Source organism: Prionailurus viverrinus, chromosome E1, assembly GCF_022837055.1.
Source record: "Prionailurus viverrinus isolate Anna chromosome E1, UM_Priviv_1.0, whole genome shotgun sequence".
NCBI lineage: Eukaryota > Metazoa > Chordata > Mammalia > Carnivora > Felidae > Prionailurus > Prionailurus viverrinus.
In genome coordinates, this window is record NC_062574.1 from 36664651 (window position 1) to 36685433 (window position 20783).

The following is a 20783-nucleotide window of genomic DNA, read 5'->3' on the forward strand; positions in this document are numbered from 1 at the left end:
GACATCAGGTCTGACTGCGCCCCGCCCACCAACGCGAGTTATTCAAGACAGCACAGGGGAAGTGCCCTGCAGTTCGGCACCACTCCAGAAACTATCCAAAATGACCAAACGGAAGAGTTCCCCTCAAAAGAATCTCCAGGAAATAACGACAGCTAACGAACTGATCAAAAAGGATTTAAACAATGTAACAGAAAGTGAATTTACAGTAATAGTCATAAAATTAATCACTGGGCTTGAAAACAGTATAGAGGACAGCAGAGAATCTATTGCTATGGAGATCAAGGGACTAAGGAATAGTCAGGAGGAGCTAAAAAATGCAATAAACGAGCTGCAAAATAAAATGGAAATGACCACGCTTCAGATTGAAGAGGCAGAGGGGAGAATAGGTGAACTAGAAGATAAAATTATGGAAAAAGAAGAAGCTGAGAAAAAGAGAGATAAAAAAATCCAGGAGTATGAGGGGAAAATTAGAGAACCAGGTGATGCACTAAAAAGAAATAATCTACGCCATAATTGGTATTCCAGAGGAGGAAGAGAGAGGGAAAGGTGCTGAAGGTGTACTTGAAGAAATCATAGCTGAGAACTTCCCTGATCTGGGGAAGGAAAAAGGCATAGAAATCCAAGAGGCACAGAGAACTCCCTTCAGACGTAACTTGAATCAACCTTCTGCATGACGTATCATAGTGAAACTGGCAAAGTACAAGGATAAAGGGAAAATTCTGAAAGCAGCGAGGGATAAACATGCTCTAACATATAGAGGGAGACCTATAAGACTCATGACCGATCTCTCTTCTGAAACTTGGCAGGCCAGAAAGGAATGGCAGGAGATCTTCAATGTGATGAACAGGAAAATATGCAGCCGAGAATCCTTTATCCAGCAAGTCTGTCATTTAGAATAGAAGGAGAGATAAAGGTCTTCCCAAACAAACAAAACCTGAAGGAATTCGTCACCACTAAACCAGCCCTACAAGAGATCCTAAGGGGGATCCTGTGAGACAAAGTACCAGAGACATCACTACAAGCATGAAACCTACAGACATCACAATGACTCTAAACCCATATCTTTCTATAATAACACTGAATGTAAATGGACTAAATGCGCCAACCAAAAGACATAGGGTATCAGAATGGATAAAAAAAAAAAACAAGACCCATCTATTTGCTGTCTACAAGAGACTCATTTTAGACCTGAGGACACCTTCAGATTGAGAGTGAGGGGATGGAGAACTATTTATCATGCCACTGGAAGTCAAAAGAAAGCTGGAATAGCCATACTTATATCAGACAAACTAGACTTTAAATTAAAGGCTGTAACAAGAGATGAAGAAGGGCATTATATAATAATTACAGGGTCTATCCATCAGGAAGAGCTAACAATTATAAATGTCTATGCACCGAATACAGGAGCCCCCAAATATATAAAACAATTACTCACAAACATAAGCAACCTTATTGATAAGAATGTGGTCATTGCAGGGGACTTTAACACTCCACTTACAGAAATGGATAGATCATCTAGACACACGGTCAATAAAGAAACAAGGGCCCGGAATGAGACATTGGATCAGATGGACTTGACAGATATATTTAGAACTCTGCATCCCAAAGCAATAGAATATACTTTCTTCTTGAGTGCACATGGAACATTCTCCAAGATAGATCACATACTGGGTCACAAAACAGCCCTTCATAAGTATACAAGAATTGAGATCATACCATGCATACTTTCAGACCACAATGCTATGAAGCTTGAAATCAACCACAGGAAAAAGTCTGGAAAACCTCCAAAAGTATGGAGGTTAAAGAACACCCTACTAAAGAATGCATGGGTCAACCAGGCAATTAGAGAAGAAATTAAAAAATATATGGAAACAAATGAAAATGAAAATACAACAATCCAAACGCTTTGGGATGCAGCGAAGGCAGTCCTGAGAGGAAAATACATTGCCATCCAGGCCTATCTCAAGAAACAAGAAAAATCCTAAAGACGAAATCTAACAGCACACCTAAAGGAACTAGAAGCAGAACAGCAAAGACAGCCTAAACCCAGAAGAAGAAGAGAAATAATAAAGATCAGAGCAGAAATAAACAGTATAGAATCTAAAAAAACTGTAGAGCAGATCAACGAAACCAAGAGTTGGTTTTTTGAAAAAATTAACAAAATCGACAAACCTCTAGCCAGGCTTCTCAAAAAGAAAAGGGAGATGACCCAAATAGATAAAATCATGAATGAAAATGGAATTATTACAACCAATCCCTCAGAGATACAAGCAATTATCAGGGAATACTATGAAAAATTATATGCCAACAAACTGGACAACCTAGAAGAAATGGACAAATTCCTAAACACCCACACGCTTCCAAAACTCATTCCCATTGTATATATACCCCATATATACCCTCATATCCCATTGTATATATACCCCACATTTTCTTTATGTATCCCTCCATCAATCGATGCTTAGGTTTTTTCCATGTCTTTGCTATTATAAATTATGCTATAATGGATGTGAAGATGCAGTTATCTCTTCAAGATAGTGATTTTGTTTACTTTGGATATATACCCAAGTCATAATTTCTGGATCACATGTAGTTCAATTTTTAATTTTTTGAGGAACCTTCATACTCTTCACGTTGGCTGCACCAATTTACACTTTCACCAGCAGTGCACGAGGCTTCCCTTTCCCCCACATCCTTACCAGTACTTTCTATCTCTTGTCTTTTTGATGATAGCCATTCTAACAGGTGTGAGGTGATACCTCATTGTGGTTTTGATTTACATTTCCCTGATGATTAGTGAGGATGAGCCACCTTTTAATGGACCTGTTGGCCCTTTGAATATCTTCTTCGGAAAAATTTCTTTTCAGATATTTTGCCCATTTTTAAATTGTGTTATTTGGTTTCTTTGTTATTGAGGTATATGAGTTCCTTATATAGTTTGGATATTAACCTCTTATAAGATATATGGTTTGTAAATATTTTCTTTCATTACATAGGCTGTCTTTTCATTTTGTTGATTCTTTTTTTATTATTATTCTCAAGTTAGTGAACATACAGTGTAGTCTTAGCTTCAAGAGTAGAACCCAGAGATTCCTCTCTTACATATGACACCCAGTGCTCATCATGAAAAGTGCCCTCCTTAGTGCCTGTCACCCATTTACCTCCCCTTCAAACCTCATCAACCTCAGTTCTCTGTATTTAAGGGTCTCTTATGGTTATTTTGCCATGCAGAGAAGCTCTTCAGTTTGATGTAGCCCTACTTATTTGTTTATTTTTTATGTTGTTGCTTGTGCTTTATAGGAGTCACATCCAAAAAATCATTGCCAAGAGAAACATCAAAGAGCTTTTTTCTCCGTTTCCCTTGGGAGTTTTATGTATGATTTCAGGCCTTACATTTAATTCTTTAATTCATTTTGAGTTGATTTTTGTGAACAGTATAAGACAGGGGTCTAATCTCACTCTTTGTCATGTAAATATCCAATTTTCCTAACACCATTTAATGAAGACACTCTTTTCTCCATTGAGTATTCTAGGCTTGCTTGAATATTGTTGGCTTCTGTGTCAAATAGAAGTTGGCCATATATGTATGAGTTTGTATCTAAGCCCTTGATTCTCTTTCATTGGTCCAAGTGTGTGTTTTTATGCCAGTGCCATACTGTTTTGATTACTATAGCTTTATAATACAGTTTGGAGTAAAAAATTGTGATCCTCCAGCTTTACCCTTCTTTTGAGGATTGGTTTAGCTTTTGTGGTTCCAAATGAATTTTAGGATTATGTTTTATGTATGTGTAAAAAATGCCATTGGAATCTTAAGAATTACATTGAATCTATAGATGGCATTGCCTTAGTGTGGACATTTTAAGGTTAATAATTCTTCTAATCTATGAACACAGGATATCTTTCTATTTGTGTCTCTTCCAAATTTACTCCTAAGTACTTTATAGTTTGTGGTGCTGTTGTAAGTGAGATTATTTTCTTCATTTCTTTTTCTGATAATTCATCGTTAGTATATAGAAACACCATTGATTTTTGTATGTTGATTTTGTATCCTGCATCTTTACTGAATTCATTCATTAAGTTTAACGAGTTATTATTATTTTTTTGGTTGAGTCTTTAGGATTTTCTATACTTAAAATAATGTCATCTGCAAATAGACACACTTTTACTTCTTTCTTTCTTTCTTTCTTTCTTTCTTTCTTTCTTTCTTTCTTTCTGATTCTGGTGACTTTTATTTCTTTTCTTGCCTGATTGTTCTAGCTAACACTTCTAGTACTGTACTGAATAGGAGTGGTAAGAGTGAGCACTTGTCTTATTTCTGATTATAGAGGAAAAGCTTTCAACCTTTCACTGTTAGAGTATGATGTTAAGTATTGAGTATTGTCATACATGTCCTTTATTATGTTGAGATTCTTTCCTTCTATACCTAATTTAGTGACAGCTTTTATCATGAATGGATGTTGAATTTTGTCATATGCTTTTTCTGCATCAATTGAGATGATCATGTGATTTTTATCTTACATTCTATTAATGCAGTATGTCACATTTATTGATTTGCACATGGTGAAATATCTTTGCATCCTAGGGATGAATCCCACTTAATCATGTTATATGATCCTTTTAATGTGCTATTGAATTGGTTTGCTAGAATTTTGTTGAGGATTTTTGCATTTATATTCGTCAGGGACATTGGCCTATAGTTTTAATTTTTTTGTAGTATCTTTGTCTGGCTTTGGTATCAGGGTAAATGCTGCCTTGTAAATGAGTTTGGCAGTGTTCCCTCCTCTTAAATTTTTTGGGAAGAATTTGAGAAGTATTGGTGTTAACTCTTCATTAAATGGTAAAAATTCAGCAATAAAACCATTTGTCCTGGACTTTGGGGGAAGAAGATTTTGATTATTGATTCAATATCCTTACTTGTTTTTGGTCTCTTCAGATTTTCTGTTTCTTCATGATTCAATATCAGTAGGTTGTATGTTTCTAGGAATAATTTATCCTTTTCTTCTAGGTTGTCAATTTTGGGGTCTCTGCTCAGGCACCATTATAACCAGATCTGTAGGATGGACTATGCAACTTCCCAGGTGTTCTGGTTAGGCTTCTTGGTCAGATAAGGCTGGAAGCTATATTCATCCCTGATCAGGGATTTGAATTTCCTTCCCAGCCCAGTCTCTATATCATAGGCTCCTTTGCTGATAAGGCTTATTGGCTGGGTACCTGAGTCAGGCAGGAGTATCCATCAATATCCCTGGCCAGAGAGTGCCACTAGCTCAGTTCTGCAGAGAGACAGAGCCAATGAGTGGGCTCTTCACTCAGGCACTGCTGTAAGAGGGGCTGTAGGGTAATCTACACAGTCTCTGGGATGGTCTCAATAGGTTTTCTGGTCAGGCAGGACAGAGGACTATCTATACTCAGCAATAGGCAGGAGCCATGAATTTGCTTCCTCATCTGGATGGGGTGATAGAAGAGGCTCCAAGGCCAGAAAGGCTTATTGGCTGGGGACCCAACTCAAGCAGAATGGTTCCCTGGCCAGAGGGACCACCATCTTGGCTCTGCAGATGGGCAAAACCACTGTGTCAGATATCTACTCAGGCACTGCTGCTAGGAGAAACAATCTGCCAAGATCCAAGTGCTGGTTAATGTAAGCTATGTTTCCCTTCTCCATCTCATTCTGATCTCAAATGGTTAAGACCCACGGATACCCTCCGCCCCCGTAATACCTATGGGACAGGACCCAGGTGGGCCTTCCAGGAAGCAACCCACAACTCTGGAGGAGCTGGATGTCTACCTTGGGCTCTCTTTTTCCCACCAGAGAAACCATAGCTCTGGGAAGCCCTCTCAGTGCAGCATTATACTAGCCTGGGAGAGGGGCAGTGCAGTCAGAGCATAGCTGATTGTCTTACCCTTCTAATGTGGTCCTTCTCAGTCTCTGTGGTTCAGGGAGATTCATCAGCCTCACAACCATATCCTGGGATTTTCACAATGGTGTCTTGTCTGTGGATACTTGCAAGATGGTCTTTTTGTGAGGGGGACTGAAGTCAGGAAAAACTTATGTCACCATCTTGATGACATCACTCTATATATATTTCAATATAAATGTAATTTTGTAATAATAAAATTAATTATAATTTAAAGTTAAAGAAAATCAAAATAAAATGCAAATTGGTCCATATCATTCCTGAACTTATAACCAACCACTCAATGATTCTATATAACCTAGTAGATAAAGGCTAAGCTTCTTAAAATTACTTACAAATCCCTTAATAATCTGAGTCCAACCTTCCTCTCTTGTATGAACTTTCCTTTCCCAAATCCATACTTTATTCTTCTGCAGTGCTGAACTGACTATAGTTCTCCATGCACTGCATATGTATATGTTGTATATGTTGTACCCAGGTGTGGTTTTACTTTATATTTCTCAGCCTCTCTTCCATCTAGAAGACTCCTTCTATGCATTCCCCTTTCCTTTAGTTAAAATCTGATATTTTAACTTGCCAGGCACTACATACTCTATGATGTATTCATTTAACACTCTAGTTTGAATTAGTGGTTCCTATATGAGCTATGGCACTCATGGCTCACAGCAGTACCTGAAGTGCTACCAGAGAGCTGATAAATACCAATGATCCAGAAACACTGGAAAAATAGATCAGCTTAAATCCTTGAAATTCAGAGATTTAATATAAGTGTGTATAAAATTATGATATTAATGGAATTTATCTGGAATTTTCCATCAGCGTATATCCTTTGTATATGTTTTTTGGAGCTCATGACATTGATTACATGTCTCAATTGTCCCTTCTCTTCATAGCTAATGGAAAAGTTGATCTGAATAAAGTGATGGATGGCGTGAAAGCTGTCACAGGTGATTGAGAAGTTAATGTAAACATAGGATCCTAATTTTTACAGTACTGTTTTTCTTCATGCCTTAATTGCTAGGCTAATTCTATCATTTTTACCTCCTATTTGTTTAAGGTTTTCATAACCAGTAGCCCAGAAATTGGAGAATTTTCTGATGTATTCTTCACGAATACACTTCATTTTCCTTATTTTAAGACAGCCAAAATGTACAATAAAAGGTGAAATGAATCTTTGGAAAAGACCCTGGTAATTACTTAAAGGAGAGGTGATACATTCTTCATGTCAATAGAATTATGAAGATGAGCCATCTGCAGCTTGAAAATTGACAAAAGAGATCTATAATACCCACTTTGTGTCATTGTCATTTTGAGTATGTTAGTCCAAGCCTCCCAAGAAGCAAAAGCCGGGGCAGGGTTAAACATGCCAGGACATTATTAGGGGAAATGCCTGCGTAAGAGAAAATAAGGAGGATGCCTGAAAGGCTGGGAGGCTGTCAGACTGCAGGGCAAATCTGTCACCAGGTGAAGGAAAGAGGAAGAAATGTTTGGGCGGAAGCATCCTAGATTGTCATGCAGTCTGAGGAGGGCCTGGCAAAAGTGCTTTCAAGAATCCTCTGGTTATAATCACCATCCTGTATCTTCCAGGAACAGGGCTCCCCTAGTATCTTGGCTGCACTTGTGATTGGCCAGTGCCAATGATACATATGGCATTAGTGCAAAAAAACACAGGTTAATTTCAAAGCAGAAGGTGGGGCCCTTGGTTAATTATGTTCTCCATAGTTGGAACTCCTGTGGATACATTCTCATGACCGCCATTGAGAGTGCCATCTCTCTCTCTCTTGTTTTTTTATTAAGTATAATTTATTGTCAAATTGGTTTCCATACAACACCCAGTGCTCATCCCAACAGGTGCCCTCCTCGATGCCCATCACCCACTTTCCCCTCTCCCCTACCTCCGATCACCCCTCAGTATTGTTCTCAGTATTTAAGAGTGAGAGTGCCATCTCTTATTAGCCTTTAGAAAGCTGGGGCACCTGGGTGGCTCAATCGGTTAAGTGTCTGACTTCAGCTCAGGTCACGATCTCACGGTCCGTGAGTTCGAGCCCTGCATCAGGCTCTAGGCTGATGGCTCAGAGCCTGGAGCCTGCTTCTGATTCTGTGTCTCCCTCTCTCTCTGCCCCTCCCCCATTCATGCTCTGTCTCTCTCTGTCTCAAAAATAAATAAACTTATTTTTAAAAAGGCAATTATGTTTCCATAAATGACATTATCTCCATGTATTTGGGCAGAGCTCAGTGATCATTACTTTCCCCAGCTCATAATCCTATTGTTTTAGCATCATAATTTAGTTTAATTATTTGCAATAATTTGATTGTACTTAAATTCCATGTATGTCATTGTTTTAATCTTTTTATTAAGGAGAAACTGTTGATGTCAATAGCGTTAAAGCTGTTCTGGGAAACATGGGGATCGAGCTCAAAGGTAAAGAATGCTTGGAGCTGGTGAAAACTCTTCCTTTTAAGGGTAAGCATTTTAAATATTGATGTATTCACAGAGAGGTTTTTTTTAAGTTTGTTTATTCATATTGAGAGGGTGAGAGCATGTGTGAGTTGGGGAGGAGCAGAGAGAGAGGGAGAGCGAGAGAATCCCAAGCAGGCTCCACACTGTCAGCATGGAGCTGGACTCAGAGCTTGATCTCACAACCCGTGAGATATGACCTGAGCCAAAACCAAGAGTTGGGTGCTTAATTAACTGCGCCACCCAGCTGTCCCCAAAAAGAAGTTTTAGATTTCTGTGTCTGCAAGAAGCTCTAAAATTATCTCCATTTCCTAAGTTCTAGGATATAGAAAATCCATTTCAAAAAAAAAATTTTTTTTTAGAATGTCCACTTATACCTGAAATGAATCCCTAAGTGGTTTTACTTTTAGATTAGGAAGCAGCATTTCCATTACGATGGGTCTTTTTATCAATAGTGAAAAACAAAAAAGGAAAAAACAAAGGTTAAACTGGGATTTGTGAAAGAGGAAAGGATTAATAATTGGAAGTGAATAAAGGCAGGATTGGGAAGAAGAACAGAGGTGTACATGATGTGCTAAATTTCACCCGATTTTCTCTCAAATTTTATTAAAATAAGAGAAAACTCTCGAAAAGTCATTTTTCCTAATTTCTCTGTGATTTTCCACATTTCTCTGTGACTTAAATTCTGCCTTTTCTTATAGATGACGACAAGATCTTTCAAAACAGGTTGCTAGAAGTTGTGATGTCTCTAAAAGGTACGTGACAGCATAATGAGAGTGCAGACCAATATGGGATCCTTGCTTTTATACTGTTTCCAAGGTATTAGTGGTTGCTGCTATACTGATCATATATACTGATTGCAAATTTATGCTCCCACTAAAGATCAAGCTTCACGTTAGCTGCTGATCTTTTACTTTATATCTAGGAAGAAAGCCTTCTACTTTCTCAAGATTCCTCCAAACTTTTCAAGAGAAAAAATACCAGATTTCAAGTTTGCATAGCAAAATGTGACAGACAAGATTAGCACTGATTCAGGGAATTTAATCAGCTGCAGATAAATACTAAACTGGGAATTCAGTCATCAAAACCTATTGTTTAGAAGTAAAAAATGTTTGCCTCCAGAACTAGAATTCACTTAGCATTTATTCAATGGTATTTAAAACTTTGTATTTTATAGTCTGATCCCCAAGACAAATCTCACGAGAAGTGACCTTCATTCTCATGTCATAGTTGACTTTCTCTATAGGCATAATAAGGTCCTTAGTCTCTTGTTCTAAAATTGGTGTGGTTTTTTTTTTTTCACATTTTAGAACAAGGATTATTAACCTTACTACTAAGGGGGGTCTGTGAATAGGCTTTAGAGAATATATGACCCCCCCCCCCGAAATGATATGTAATCTTTGTGAACACTAGCATATAGCTCATGCAATTCACAACAGGGCATGTGTCTCTAAAAGGTTTATGAACCTCTTTTTTGAAGTTACATAATTTTCTTCATGGACTCTCTTTCCTTAGATGGGAAAGTCAATGTCAACGACTTGAATGCAATACTGGATAATATGGGAATCAAGCTCTCAGATAAGGAACTTGAGGCTCTGACTCAAAATCTCCCTGGTGATGGTGAGCAAGTTTCCAGATACCATAGTTCCATGTTGGGAGAGCTTGGACAATAAAGGTTGCAGGGGAAAGGGCCCTTAGGAATGGTAATCTACACTGATAGTAAGAAGCTATAAATATGGGCAAAGCATGTAAACAGCATATAAGCAGCCAGCTACCAAGTCACCGTGAAAACATTGCCCTTTGTATAAATGTCTTTTATGTTCTTTATCCATATTATGGTCACTAGAAGACAGTCTTCCACATTTTAAAAAGAAATATGCAGGCCACTTAGATGACGGTACTTCTGAATTTCTTCCCATTACTAATGCATATAGCTTTGAAATAGTATAGAACTATAAGTAAAATTAATATTTTTGAAATGGCATGTTTTTATGTTTAGGCTTTTCTTTCTAGTATTAATGAAGACAATGAAAACTGAATAAATTAATAGCCTAGAAAGATATTCTTCAGTAAATAGTTCTTAAGTAAGCATATATAAAGTACTTAAGATAATGCCTGGCACATAGTAAGTTAGGATTTATTATATTTACTCCCACATTGTTTTTCACGATATTTCATGAGTCTTTTATATCTCATTATGACTTTAATTTTCTTCTGCAGTTGATAGGAGGACTTCTCCTGAAACACCAATGAAGGAACTGCAAACTTTTACAGGTAAATGAAAAGTTGATGTAAATCTAGGGTTTCGGTCCTTTATAATAGTTTTTTTCAGTGGTATTTCTGGTATCTTATAAATTCTGATGTTTTATTTTTAAATATATGAATGATGATTGACATTAGGAAAGTTTCTACACTAGGATACAAGACTATATGTCAATTTTAAATCCTAAGTTTTCTGTTACTTGTGCAAGTAATATGCTTCGGGTCACAAATGTTTAAATGAAAAATATCTAGAAATGTATAGAAAATGGCATGGTGAAGCTTAGAAATGATCAAGATAATGTATTCCTGATATCATCAATAATTCTTACCAAAGCAAATGTTTTTGAAGAATAATTTATATAAGAATCTGCGTTATCTTAATTCACTCATCAGATTTTATTCTGAAAGTTGTTTTTTTCCAGCTTTAGGAAAAATGGTCTTTAATTTATAATAAATGTGGTATTTTATTACCATAAGATACCATAAGATATGCTCATAAAGATATGCTTTATTACCATAAGATATGCTCAAGGGTTCTGCAATTGAGAACATCTTCGCCTAACACCTCATCTTGATATTAGGATATCATTAAACTTCATAGAACATATTTTACAACTAGATATAATACCAGAGTTCCAAAAGCTTATATGTCTATTGTTCCCTCTCTTAAAAGATGAGAAGGTCAATTCTAATGACCTGAAAATTTTCCTGGGAAGCCTGGGGATTGAGCTCACAGATCAGGAAAAAGAGAAGCTACTGAAAACACTGCCAATTGACGGTGAGATTGATAGAGGTGTCATGGAGGTCTTTTGTTGGTCTTTAGGTCTGTGTCAATATTTCCAACTTTGTTTCTATTTATTTTTCTCCAAAAGTATAAAAGAAAAAATATTACATTGAGTTCTAAGTATATAGCAACGTGTCACTGTCGCTTAGACTTTATATTGGAAGTTAAATAACCCTTTAGACAAGAGTTGACATTAACAGCTAAACATATGTTACCTATCAAGCTACTAATTTGTTCATATCATGAGAAGAGAAAAAAAGGAAATATTGGAGATCCATGACAAAAAAATAAAGATGGGAAGCAGAAATTTAAAAGCAAAGGGAAGCTATACTCATGTTTGAGCAAGGAGACTTCCTCAGGTACTGGAATAAAGAGGTTTGTCACAAGGAGAGAGGTTTCTGTTTCCAAACTTCATTATATTAGATGAAATAAACTAAAAATTAGAGACAACTCTTCTTAAAATGTTATTTTTGAAATTATTTAAATTATTATTTATTTCACACCATTTTTGTGATTTCATGTTAATTTCCCCATTGCATGAATTATGGCTTTTCTTACAGCTGCTGGAAAGGTATATCACAACAGGTTGCTAAAGGGTGTGAAATCTCTCAATGGTGAGTAAGACCCAATTAAAAGTCATACTGTCTGACATTCCCCAACTTGACACTTTTATTCCAATTATGAATCCTGGCTCCTCACTTTGGTATCATTCCTTATTTATGATTCTTGCAGTCTACCCACATTTTAACTGATCACAGCGTATATTTTATCTTGTAGGAAGTTCCATATGGAACTTGCATTTTTTTTCAACTCTGTACACCCCTTCTCCATGCACGAAAAAATCACTTCACCTTAAACAAACAAACATAATAAGTAAATAAATAGAAAGTTGATATGCATGCAGAATTTTGGCATAATACACTTTTTTTTCATGTTCCTACCTTCTGTCTTTCCTAAGGGGGAAAGGTTCATGTAAATAACCTGGACAACACCCTTAAAAAATTGGGACTTGAGCTCACGGAAGAGGAACTTGCAAAGCTGTCAAAAAATCTACAAGTTGATGGTGAACACTACAGATGTCCTCAGGCCATTTTTAAATTTTTCTTTTATATCTGATATGTTTGAAAATAGATTTAATTGGCAGATACATGTTAGAAAGCTTGGAGGAGAGCCCAATTTTATTTTTTTTACTTAAGTCTTTAATTGTAATTCCAATATAGTTAACATAGAAAATTATATTATTTCAGGTATACAATATATCATCAATTCTATATATATGTGATAAGTATACTCTTTCGTCCCCATCACCTGTTTCACCCATTTCCCCACCCACCTCCCCTCTGGTAACTACCAGTTTGTTCTCTATAGTTAAGAGTCTACTTCTTGGTTTGTCTCTCTCTTCTTTTTTTTTTTCTTTGTTTACTCATTTTGTTTCTTAAATTTCACATATGAGTGAAATCATATAGTATTTGTCTTTAACATTTCTCTTAGCATTATACTCTTTAGCTCCATCCATGTTGTTGCAAATGGCAAGATTCCATTCTTTTTTAAGGCTGAATAATACTCCATCACACACACACACACACACACACACACACACGCACACACACATGCACACGCACACACGTACACACACACATACATATGTGCTATGTCTTTATCCATTCATCTATTGATGGACACTTGGAGGAGAGCCCAATTTTAAAGTCAGAATAAATCTTGGATCTTCATTACAATTAACCTAAAACAGCATCATCTTTCCATAAATATACCAAAAACTGCAGAGGGTGCTGTCAGGACTCTAATAGTCTAAATAATAAGAAAGCAAAATAATAGGGATATGAAAATCTATTTATAGAGAAGTCAACAAGCCATTCTTCTATCTATCCTTCTGTCTAATGAAATCTTCACTCGAAATTGTGTTCCAAGATTTTTATCATAGTGCATGAGACCTTCAAGCTCCATCTGCCTGTGTGGACATATCTTCTCTCATTTTTCTACTGTTTGTGGGGGGCCGGGCCCCGGTGCCAGGCTGTGACTAGGTTGAGCAACGTTCCCTGTTGACTCAAGCCAACCCGGTGGTTCCCCCTCCCATTCCTCCATTTTCAAGGGCATACAAAAGCCTTGTCAAGGCTGAGAAAGTTAATTCCTGAAGACTGTGGTCTGCAGGTGTTGGCAGTAATGCTACCTCCCTTTTTCTACCCCGAGTCAGATAGAAACAAACATGGGAATTGTGTTTTGCTAGCAATCTTATCAACAAGGTCTTGTGACCCATCTAGAAAATGCACAAGAAACACAGAACTAAATGTTTTGGTGGGCAGCAATTATGTGAAACCTGTTTATTCTTAGAATGACCTAACCCATAAGAGTCTGGTTATAAAAGATTGTGTACAGCAACAATAAAGCCGTCACTTGGGCCATCAGCCCAGGGGACCCTCCTGTTCCCAAACTTTCTCTTCTCTTTTTTTCTTGCATTCCCCTACCCTCAGGACCCTGACCTCGGTGTTTGTCGCGCCGGCCGCGACACTGTTCAAGCCATGTTGAGCTGCTTGTAGTTTCACATACATAGCATGATGTCCCTGGACATTTTTCTCAACTTCTCCTCCATGTGAAGTCTCTTCCATCCTTCCATATTTCATGTCAACTGCTCTGATACATTAATGTAGTTCACACACATCTCCTGCAGGAAGCAATCTTAGAACATACCAAGCTAGATTAGTGGTCCCTTCCTCAGCTGTTTGTGGGTACATGAGGTAAAGTTAACAGAATACCTGGCCAACTCCAATAGTATCTTCAGCTATGGCTTATAATGGCATCCAAAATACTAGGAAGAGCACACTTTTCCTGACCCAGTTTCTAGTATACAAGAGACCTTTGTATTAATGGAGATCATCTTAACTCCCTGAGATCCAGGCATTTTCTAAATGGTCTCAGGTAAAATGAAGATGTAAGGAATTTTTAATGGAATTGTTTCCTTAAAATATATGTCTTAAATTTGTCTTCTGGGCTTCTGACATTATTTTCATTGTGCCTTTTCTTGTAGCTAATGGAATGGTTGGTCTGAAAGAGGTGATGGATGGAGTAAAAGCTACTACAGGTAAGAGAGAAATTAAGAATCTAAAACATTTAGTATTTATAATAATTATATTTCACCATTATTCCTCAATTGCCATATTAGTTATGGCATTTACTTCTTTGTTCATTAAATTACTAGCAACTCATTTGTTTTCTGGTATATTTTTTATTTGTGTATTTTGCTCTTCTCTCTTTTAGAATGGCCAAACTCTGTACTAGTGAAATAATATATGAAGTAAAATTTTGATAAAGACTACAGATAACTGACAAAAAATGAGACTAACAGATCTTACCTTATTTTATACATTTATTTGAATAAGTAATTTATAATATTCCAACTGAATAGCAGATACATAATGTAAATCTCACAGGGTTCAGAGTTGCCTTGCCATTGTCATTGTGACTGTGACTTCTTTTATTAGCACTTAGAGATCAAATTCTTTTTCTGTGAAAGTCATCGTCAGTATATTTGGAGAGGTCTCATTGGCCTATGCTCTTTATTCTGTACCGATTTAATCTACATAGCCATAGATTAATTTTCCCTGTTTGGAGTCATTAGATGATCCTTTAAATTCGTATACGTAATGATGTCTATTTTTTTAAGGAGGGGAGGTGGATGTCAAAGATGTGAAAGCTATTCTGAAAAACATGGGAATAGAGTTCACAGATAAGGAACGTTTGAAGCTGCTGAAAAATCTGCCTTTCAATGGTAGGCATTTATATACTGATGTGAACTTAAAGTGTTCTTTGAAGCTTTTAAAGATTTTTTAATTTAAATTCCAGTTAGTTAACATACAGTGTAATACTAGTTTCAGGTGTACAATTTGGTGATTCAACACATCCACACATCACCCTGTGCTCATCACAAGTGCCCTCCTTCATCCCCATCACCTGTGTCACCCTTCCCTCACCATCTTCCCCTCTGGTGACCATCAGTTTGTTCCCTATAGTTAGGAGTCTGTTTCTTGGTTTGCCTGGCTTTTTTACCCCGTGTTTGTTTTGTCTCCTCTTAAGCTTTTTTTTTTTTTTTTAGAAACTCAAACTATCCCCATTTTCTAAGATGCAACAGTAAATAAACAAACAAATGCCAAACAAAATAATTTAAATGTTCACTCATTCTAGAGGGAAATTTCCATCTCTGCAGTTTAACTCTCTGTTTTGGAATAATCATCCCCATGATGCTGACTCATGCCATCAAGGGGACTACATTTCTGAGGCTACCCTTACCTTTTTAGATACGTATAGGCAATTGTGGGAAGCAACCAAGGGAAAGAAGTGGTGTTAGACTGGAAGGGGATAAAAGGTCAGAGGTGATATTTTCCAAAAAAGCTGTGCATGTTATAGAGTGTCTTGTATGCTAAATTTTAGATAGACTTACCATATTATAAACTTTCCCTAATTTTCTCTCAAACTTTATTTTAATGAGGGAAGTTTCTAGGGCAAATCATGAAAATCTCAGTTTTACTAAAGTTTTAGTGAATAGCTACCTCATTTCTCTATGACCTTAATTGTGTTCTTTTTTATAGATGATAACAAGGTCTTTAAGAACAGGTTGCTAGATGGTGTGAAGTCCCTTAAAGGTGAGTGAGAAACATAATAAGAATACAAATGAATATGAGATCTTCATTTTATACTGTTTCCAAGATGTGAATTTGAATGCTGCCATCTGTCATATGTACTGATTGCAAATGTATGCTTTTTTGGACCTCAATCTTTATTTTAGCAGTTGAATCTGATGTTCTATCTTGAAAGTAAAGCACCACACTTTCTTGTCATTTTCGAAATTTTCAGGAAGAGAAATATCAAATTTCATGTTTACATGGGAAAAAATATAAATGATTAGCAGTGATTCAGAGAACTTAATAAATAGAAAAAACTAAATTGGAAGTTCATTCATCAAAAGTCAACCTACTATTGTTTAGAACTAAATAATGTTTGCCTCCAGTACCAGAATTCCCTAAGCATTCATTGAACACCATTTTTTTCAACCAGATTTTTTTTTTTAATTCATTAAGAAAATTGAGGCTGGCAAGAGTGATAGCCCTCAGCTTCACATCTTCAATCCCTCCCTATTCAGGTATCTTTAAGCACACCCATGTTAGTATAAGGATGAGTGAGAGGTCCCTCTTCCTCCTCAAAGCTTACCAGGATGCCCTTGACTCCACTGTCTCCCATATCTTTTAAGACCTTGCCCCACTGGCCATTTTCAACCTCTTCAGCCCATTTACATGTTCAACATACACCATCCTATAAAATAAGCAAGCTAGAACTCTCCACACCCCTTTTTGGCCACAACTCAATCTCTTTCTTCCCTTTTTCATCCATTTCTTGAGAGACTTTTCTGTGCTCTGAGCCCATATTTCTGTACCTAATTCTCAAACTGATTTCAGCATTAAATGCCATTTAAAACCTTGTGTTTCTGTAGGCTGGTCCCCAAGACAAGTCTCAAGGGAAGTAGCCATAGTTCTAAATTTGTAATTGATTGCTTAAAATATTTTGTCTCTGTGCTAAAATTGTTGAACATTAATTTATTTTTTTCACTTTAGAGCAAACATTTTCTGTTTGGTCCGAAGCAAATTTTGTGAATAATGATCTACTGCTTAAGAAATTCACAATGGGATATGTGTATCAAAAAAGTGTAAGAACTTCTCTTTTGAAGTCATTTAATATTCTTTATGGACTGTCACTTTTCTTAGGTGGGAAGGTCAATATGAACAACCTGGGCACTGTTCTGAACAACCTGGGGATAAAGCTTGCAGATACGGAACTTAAAGATCTGGCTGAAAACATGCATGTTGGTGGTAAGCATATTATCATATATACTAGTTACAAGTTACAAGAAACTTGGGGGGGGGCGGGGAAATGCCCTTTTTCATAGGGAGAAGGGAAGGCCCAAGAACAGTGTGAGACACCATATCAATGACTAAAACACAGAGAATGTCATTTGAGTTTATGAGTATCCAGTTAACAAAGTCAAAATTAAACCAGTTTTCTATATGTGTGATATGTATGACTTTTATGTTCTCTGTAAGTATCATGTTTAGTAGTTGAGTCTTTACAGTTTTGAATACAAGAATGCAGATTCTTTAGACACATTCACTTCTAAGTAACTTCCCCTTACTAACACAAATAAATTTGAGATATTATAGGCCAAACTGCACCATTGCGATTGCATGGTTTTCATGTTTAGAATTTTCTTGTTATTCATGCTTGTCTTAGAATAAAAGTGGAGTAGAATAATAATCTAAAAAGTGTGTTCAAAAATATTTGTTTAAGTAAATATTAGCAATTATGATGGGGCCTGACACATAGTTAAGTGCAACTGTTATAGTTCTTCCCATGTTTTCCCACAAACTTTTGTATTATATCTAGAATGTAATATTTGACGTCTATATAATATATGAGATCCATAATATATGGAATCTATAATATACTGCGATTTTATCTTCTCTTATAGTTGATGAGAAAATTCCTCTAGAAACACTGATGGAAAACATCACAGATTTTACAGGTGACTGAAAAGTTACTATAAAATTAGGATTCCAATTATCTACATTAAATTTTGGTTTTTGCTAATATTTCCTGGTACTTCATCACTGACTTGTAAATTCTGACATTTCTCTATATTTATTAATGAAATATTTGCTTCTAGTGTTACATGTAGTGATATAAAATTATCTGATTTTGCAATGAAATTACCATACTATTTCTTGCTTTCAAATTCTAAAATCTCTGTCGTTTATGCCAATAATGTAATTCACTTCACCAGTGTTTCATAAACACAGTATAGAATGGCACAGCAAATTAGAGAGTGAAGCCTAAAATTGATGGAAGTAATGAATTTATTGTATTTATCATATAATTCTTATTTTTTTAATTAAAATACTTTTTCAAAGAAAAATTCATATAAGCATCTATTTTTTTAATTAATAGATCAAATTTCATTCTGAAAGTAGTCTGTCCTGATTTTAGAAGACTCTCTTGTTCACATTAAGAAAATAAATTTGACCTATCATCTACATTGATTCTGTAGTTGAAAATGTTTGTTTGTTTTTATTACTGTAGTTTTCAGTCTGAAAACAAGGAGATGGTATTATCCTAAACTAACTTTTTTCATTAGAAATAATTACTATTATCTGGAGGTGCCTGGGTGGCTCAGTCAGTTAATTGTCCGACTTCGCCTCAGGTCATGATCTCGCAGCTTGTGAGTTCAAGCCCCGCATCAGGCTCTGTGCTGAGAGCTCAGGGCCTGGAGCCTGCTTCAGATTCTGTGTCTCCCTCTCTCTCTGCCCCTCGCCCACTCGCTCTCTCTCTCAAAAATAAGTGCTAAAACATTTAAAGACTTTAAAAAAAAAAAAGAAATTATTACTGCTATCTGAAATGAAGATGTATACCAAATTTCTTATTTTCAAAGGTGAGAAGATTGAATCTAGTGAGCTAAAAAATGTTCTGGGAAATCTCGGAATTGAGCTCACAGATAAGGAACTAGAGAAGCTGCTGAAAATACTGCCAATTGATGGTGAGTCATACAAGTGTCTGTGGGAGCTTCCAGGGAAACTAGATTTTTACAGATCTGCATGAAAATTTTCACTTCTTCTCAAACATGATGGAACATTTTTAAAAAACTAAAATGTAAGCTACATCTTAAAACAGTAAGTGTCGTTTAGAGTTTATTTTAGAAGCCAAGCAACTCCTCAGATGTAAGTTGCCATCAGAGCCAACAAATGTCTACTGTCTCCCTTCAGGGCTTATACCATAAGAAGGAAAAAGAGAGAGATAAGCGAGCAATGGAAGAAATTAAAAATAAAAGTCAGAATTAAAAAGAAAGGAAAGAGATATTTGTACAGTACAGTAGGCCCACTCAAGGGGACCAGCTTATCATATTGAAAAAGCCTTCTTTTCCTTAATTTCACTGTTATATAAAGATGAAAATTTTAGGTGAAACATTTTTTAAAAAATTTTTAATGTTTATTTATTTTTGAGAGACAGAGAGTGATAGAGCACGAGCAGGGGAGGGGCAGAGAGAGAGGGAGACACAGAATCTGAAGCAGGCTCCCGACTCTGAGTTGTCAGCACAGAGCCTGACGCGAGGCTCAAACTCACAAACTGCGAGATCACGACCTGAGCCGAAGTCAGACGCTTAGCCACCTGAGTCATCCAGGCACCCCATAAGTGAAATATTTATAATGGTACTACTGAATTATCATCCACATATTGTACAAGTAACCCAATATAGCATACAATTAAGTGAATTCTAATGTATTCACCACATTCATCACAACAATCAATTTTAGAACATTTTTATTATCCCAGAAAGATATTCCATACCTATTAACAGTCACCTCCCAATTTCTCCATCTCCCTCAGCCCTGGGCAACCACTAATCTATTTTCTGTCTCCATCAGTTTCCCTATTCTGGATATTCCACATAAATAGAATCATATAATACGTGCTCTGTAGTGACTAGTTTCACTTAACATAATGTTTTCCAGGTTTATCTCTGTCCTGTTATGTATTAATACAGTTGACGCTTGAACAACACAGGGGTTAAGAGCACTGACTCCCTGTGCAGTCGAAAATCTGTGTATAACTTTTGACTCTCCAAAAACTCAACTACTAATTGCTTACTGATGACCAGAAGCCTAACTGATAACATAAAGTCAATTAACATACATTTTGTTGTTACATGTATTATATACCCTATTCTTACAATAGGTAAGGCAGAGAAAATAAAATGCTAATAAGAAAATCATAAGGTGGGCACCTGGGTGGCTCAGTCAGTTAAGCGTCTGACTTGAGCTCAGGTCATGATCTCACGGTTTGTGGGTTCGAGCCCTGCATCAGGATCTGTGCTGACAGCTCTCTCTCAAAACTAAATCAACATTAAAAAAATAATTTAAGAAAATCCTAAGGAAGAGAAAATACATTTACAGTGCTATACTATAAAAAAAAAACCCACGTATAAATGGACCTGCACAGTTCAAACCTCTGTTTTTCTAAAGTCAACTGTACTTTGTTTCTTTTCACTGCTGAAAAATAGGCTATTCTATGGATATAACACATTTTATTTATCCATTCATTGGTTGATGCGCATTTGGATTGTTTCCACATTTTAGCTATTATGAATAATTCTCCTATGAACGTCCATGTACAAGTTTTTACATGGATATATATTTTCATTTGTCTTGGGTATATACCTAAGAGAGAAATTGTTGGGTCATATGGTAATTCTGTGTTTCACCTTTTGAGGAAGTGCAGGCTGTTTTCCAAAGAGGCTGCATTACTTTCCATT

General features: G+C 36.4%; 1 protein-coding gene across 19 annotated transcripts in view; it reads left to right on the forward strand.

Moving 5' to 3' along the window:
* EFCAB3 (EF-hand calcium binding domain 3) overlaps positions 1–20783 on the forward strand; it is a 477549-nt gene that overhangs the window by 236402 nt on the left and 220364 nt on the right. For 18 of the 19 annotated variants that reach the window (XM_047833629.1, XM_047833634.1, XM_047833633.1 and 15 more), the window contains 14 exons: positions 6806–6859; positions 8272–8376; positions 9072–9125; positions 9886–9990; positions 10591–10644; positions 11306–11410; positions 11977–12030; positions 12375–12479; positions 14460–14513; positions 15096–15200; positions 16018–16071; positions 17188–17292; positions 17949–18002; positions 18906–19010. In XM_047833629.1, the coding sequence (XP_047689585.1) occupies positions 6806–6859; positions 8272–8376; positions 9072–9125; positions 9886–9990; positions 10591–10644; positions 11306–11410; positions 11977–12030; positions 12375–12479; positions 14460–14513; positions 15096–15200; positions 16018–16071; positions 17188–17292; positions 17949–18002; positions 18906–19010 (1113 nt within the window). The remainder of the gene's footprint in view (positions 1–6805; positions 6860–8271; positions 8377–9071; positions 9126–9885; positions 9991–10590; positions 10645–11305; positions 11411–11976; positions 12031–12374; positions 12480–14459; positions 14514–15095; positions 15201–16017; positions 16072–17187; positions 17293–17948; positions 18003–18905; positions 19011–20783) is intronic. The other variant, XM_047833636.1, reaches the window with a different exon arrangement.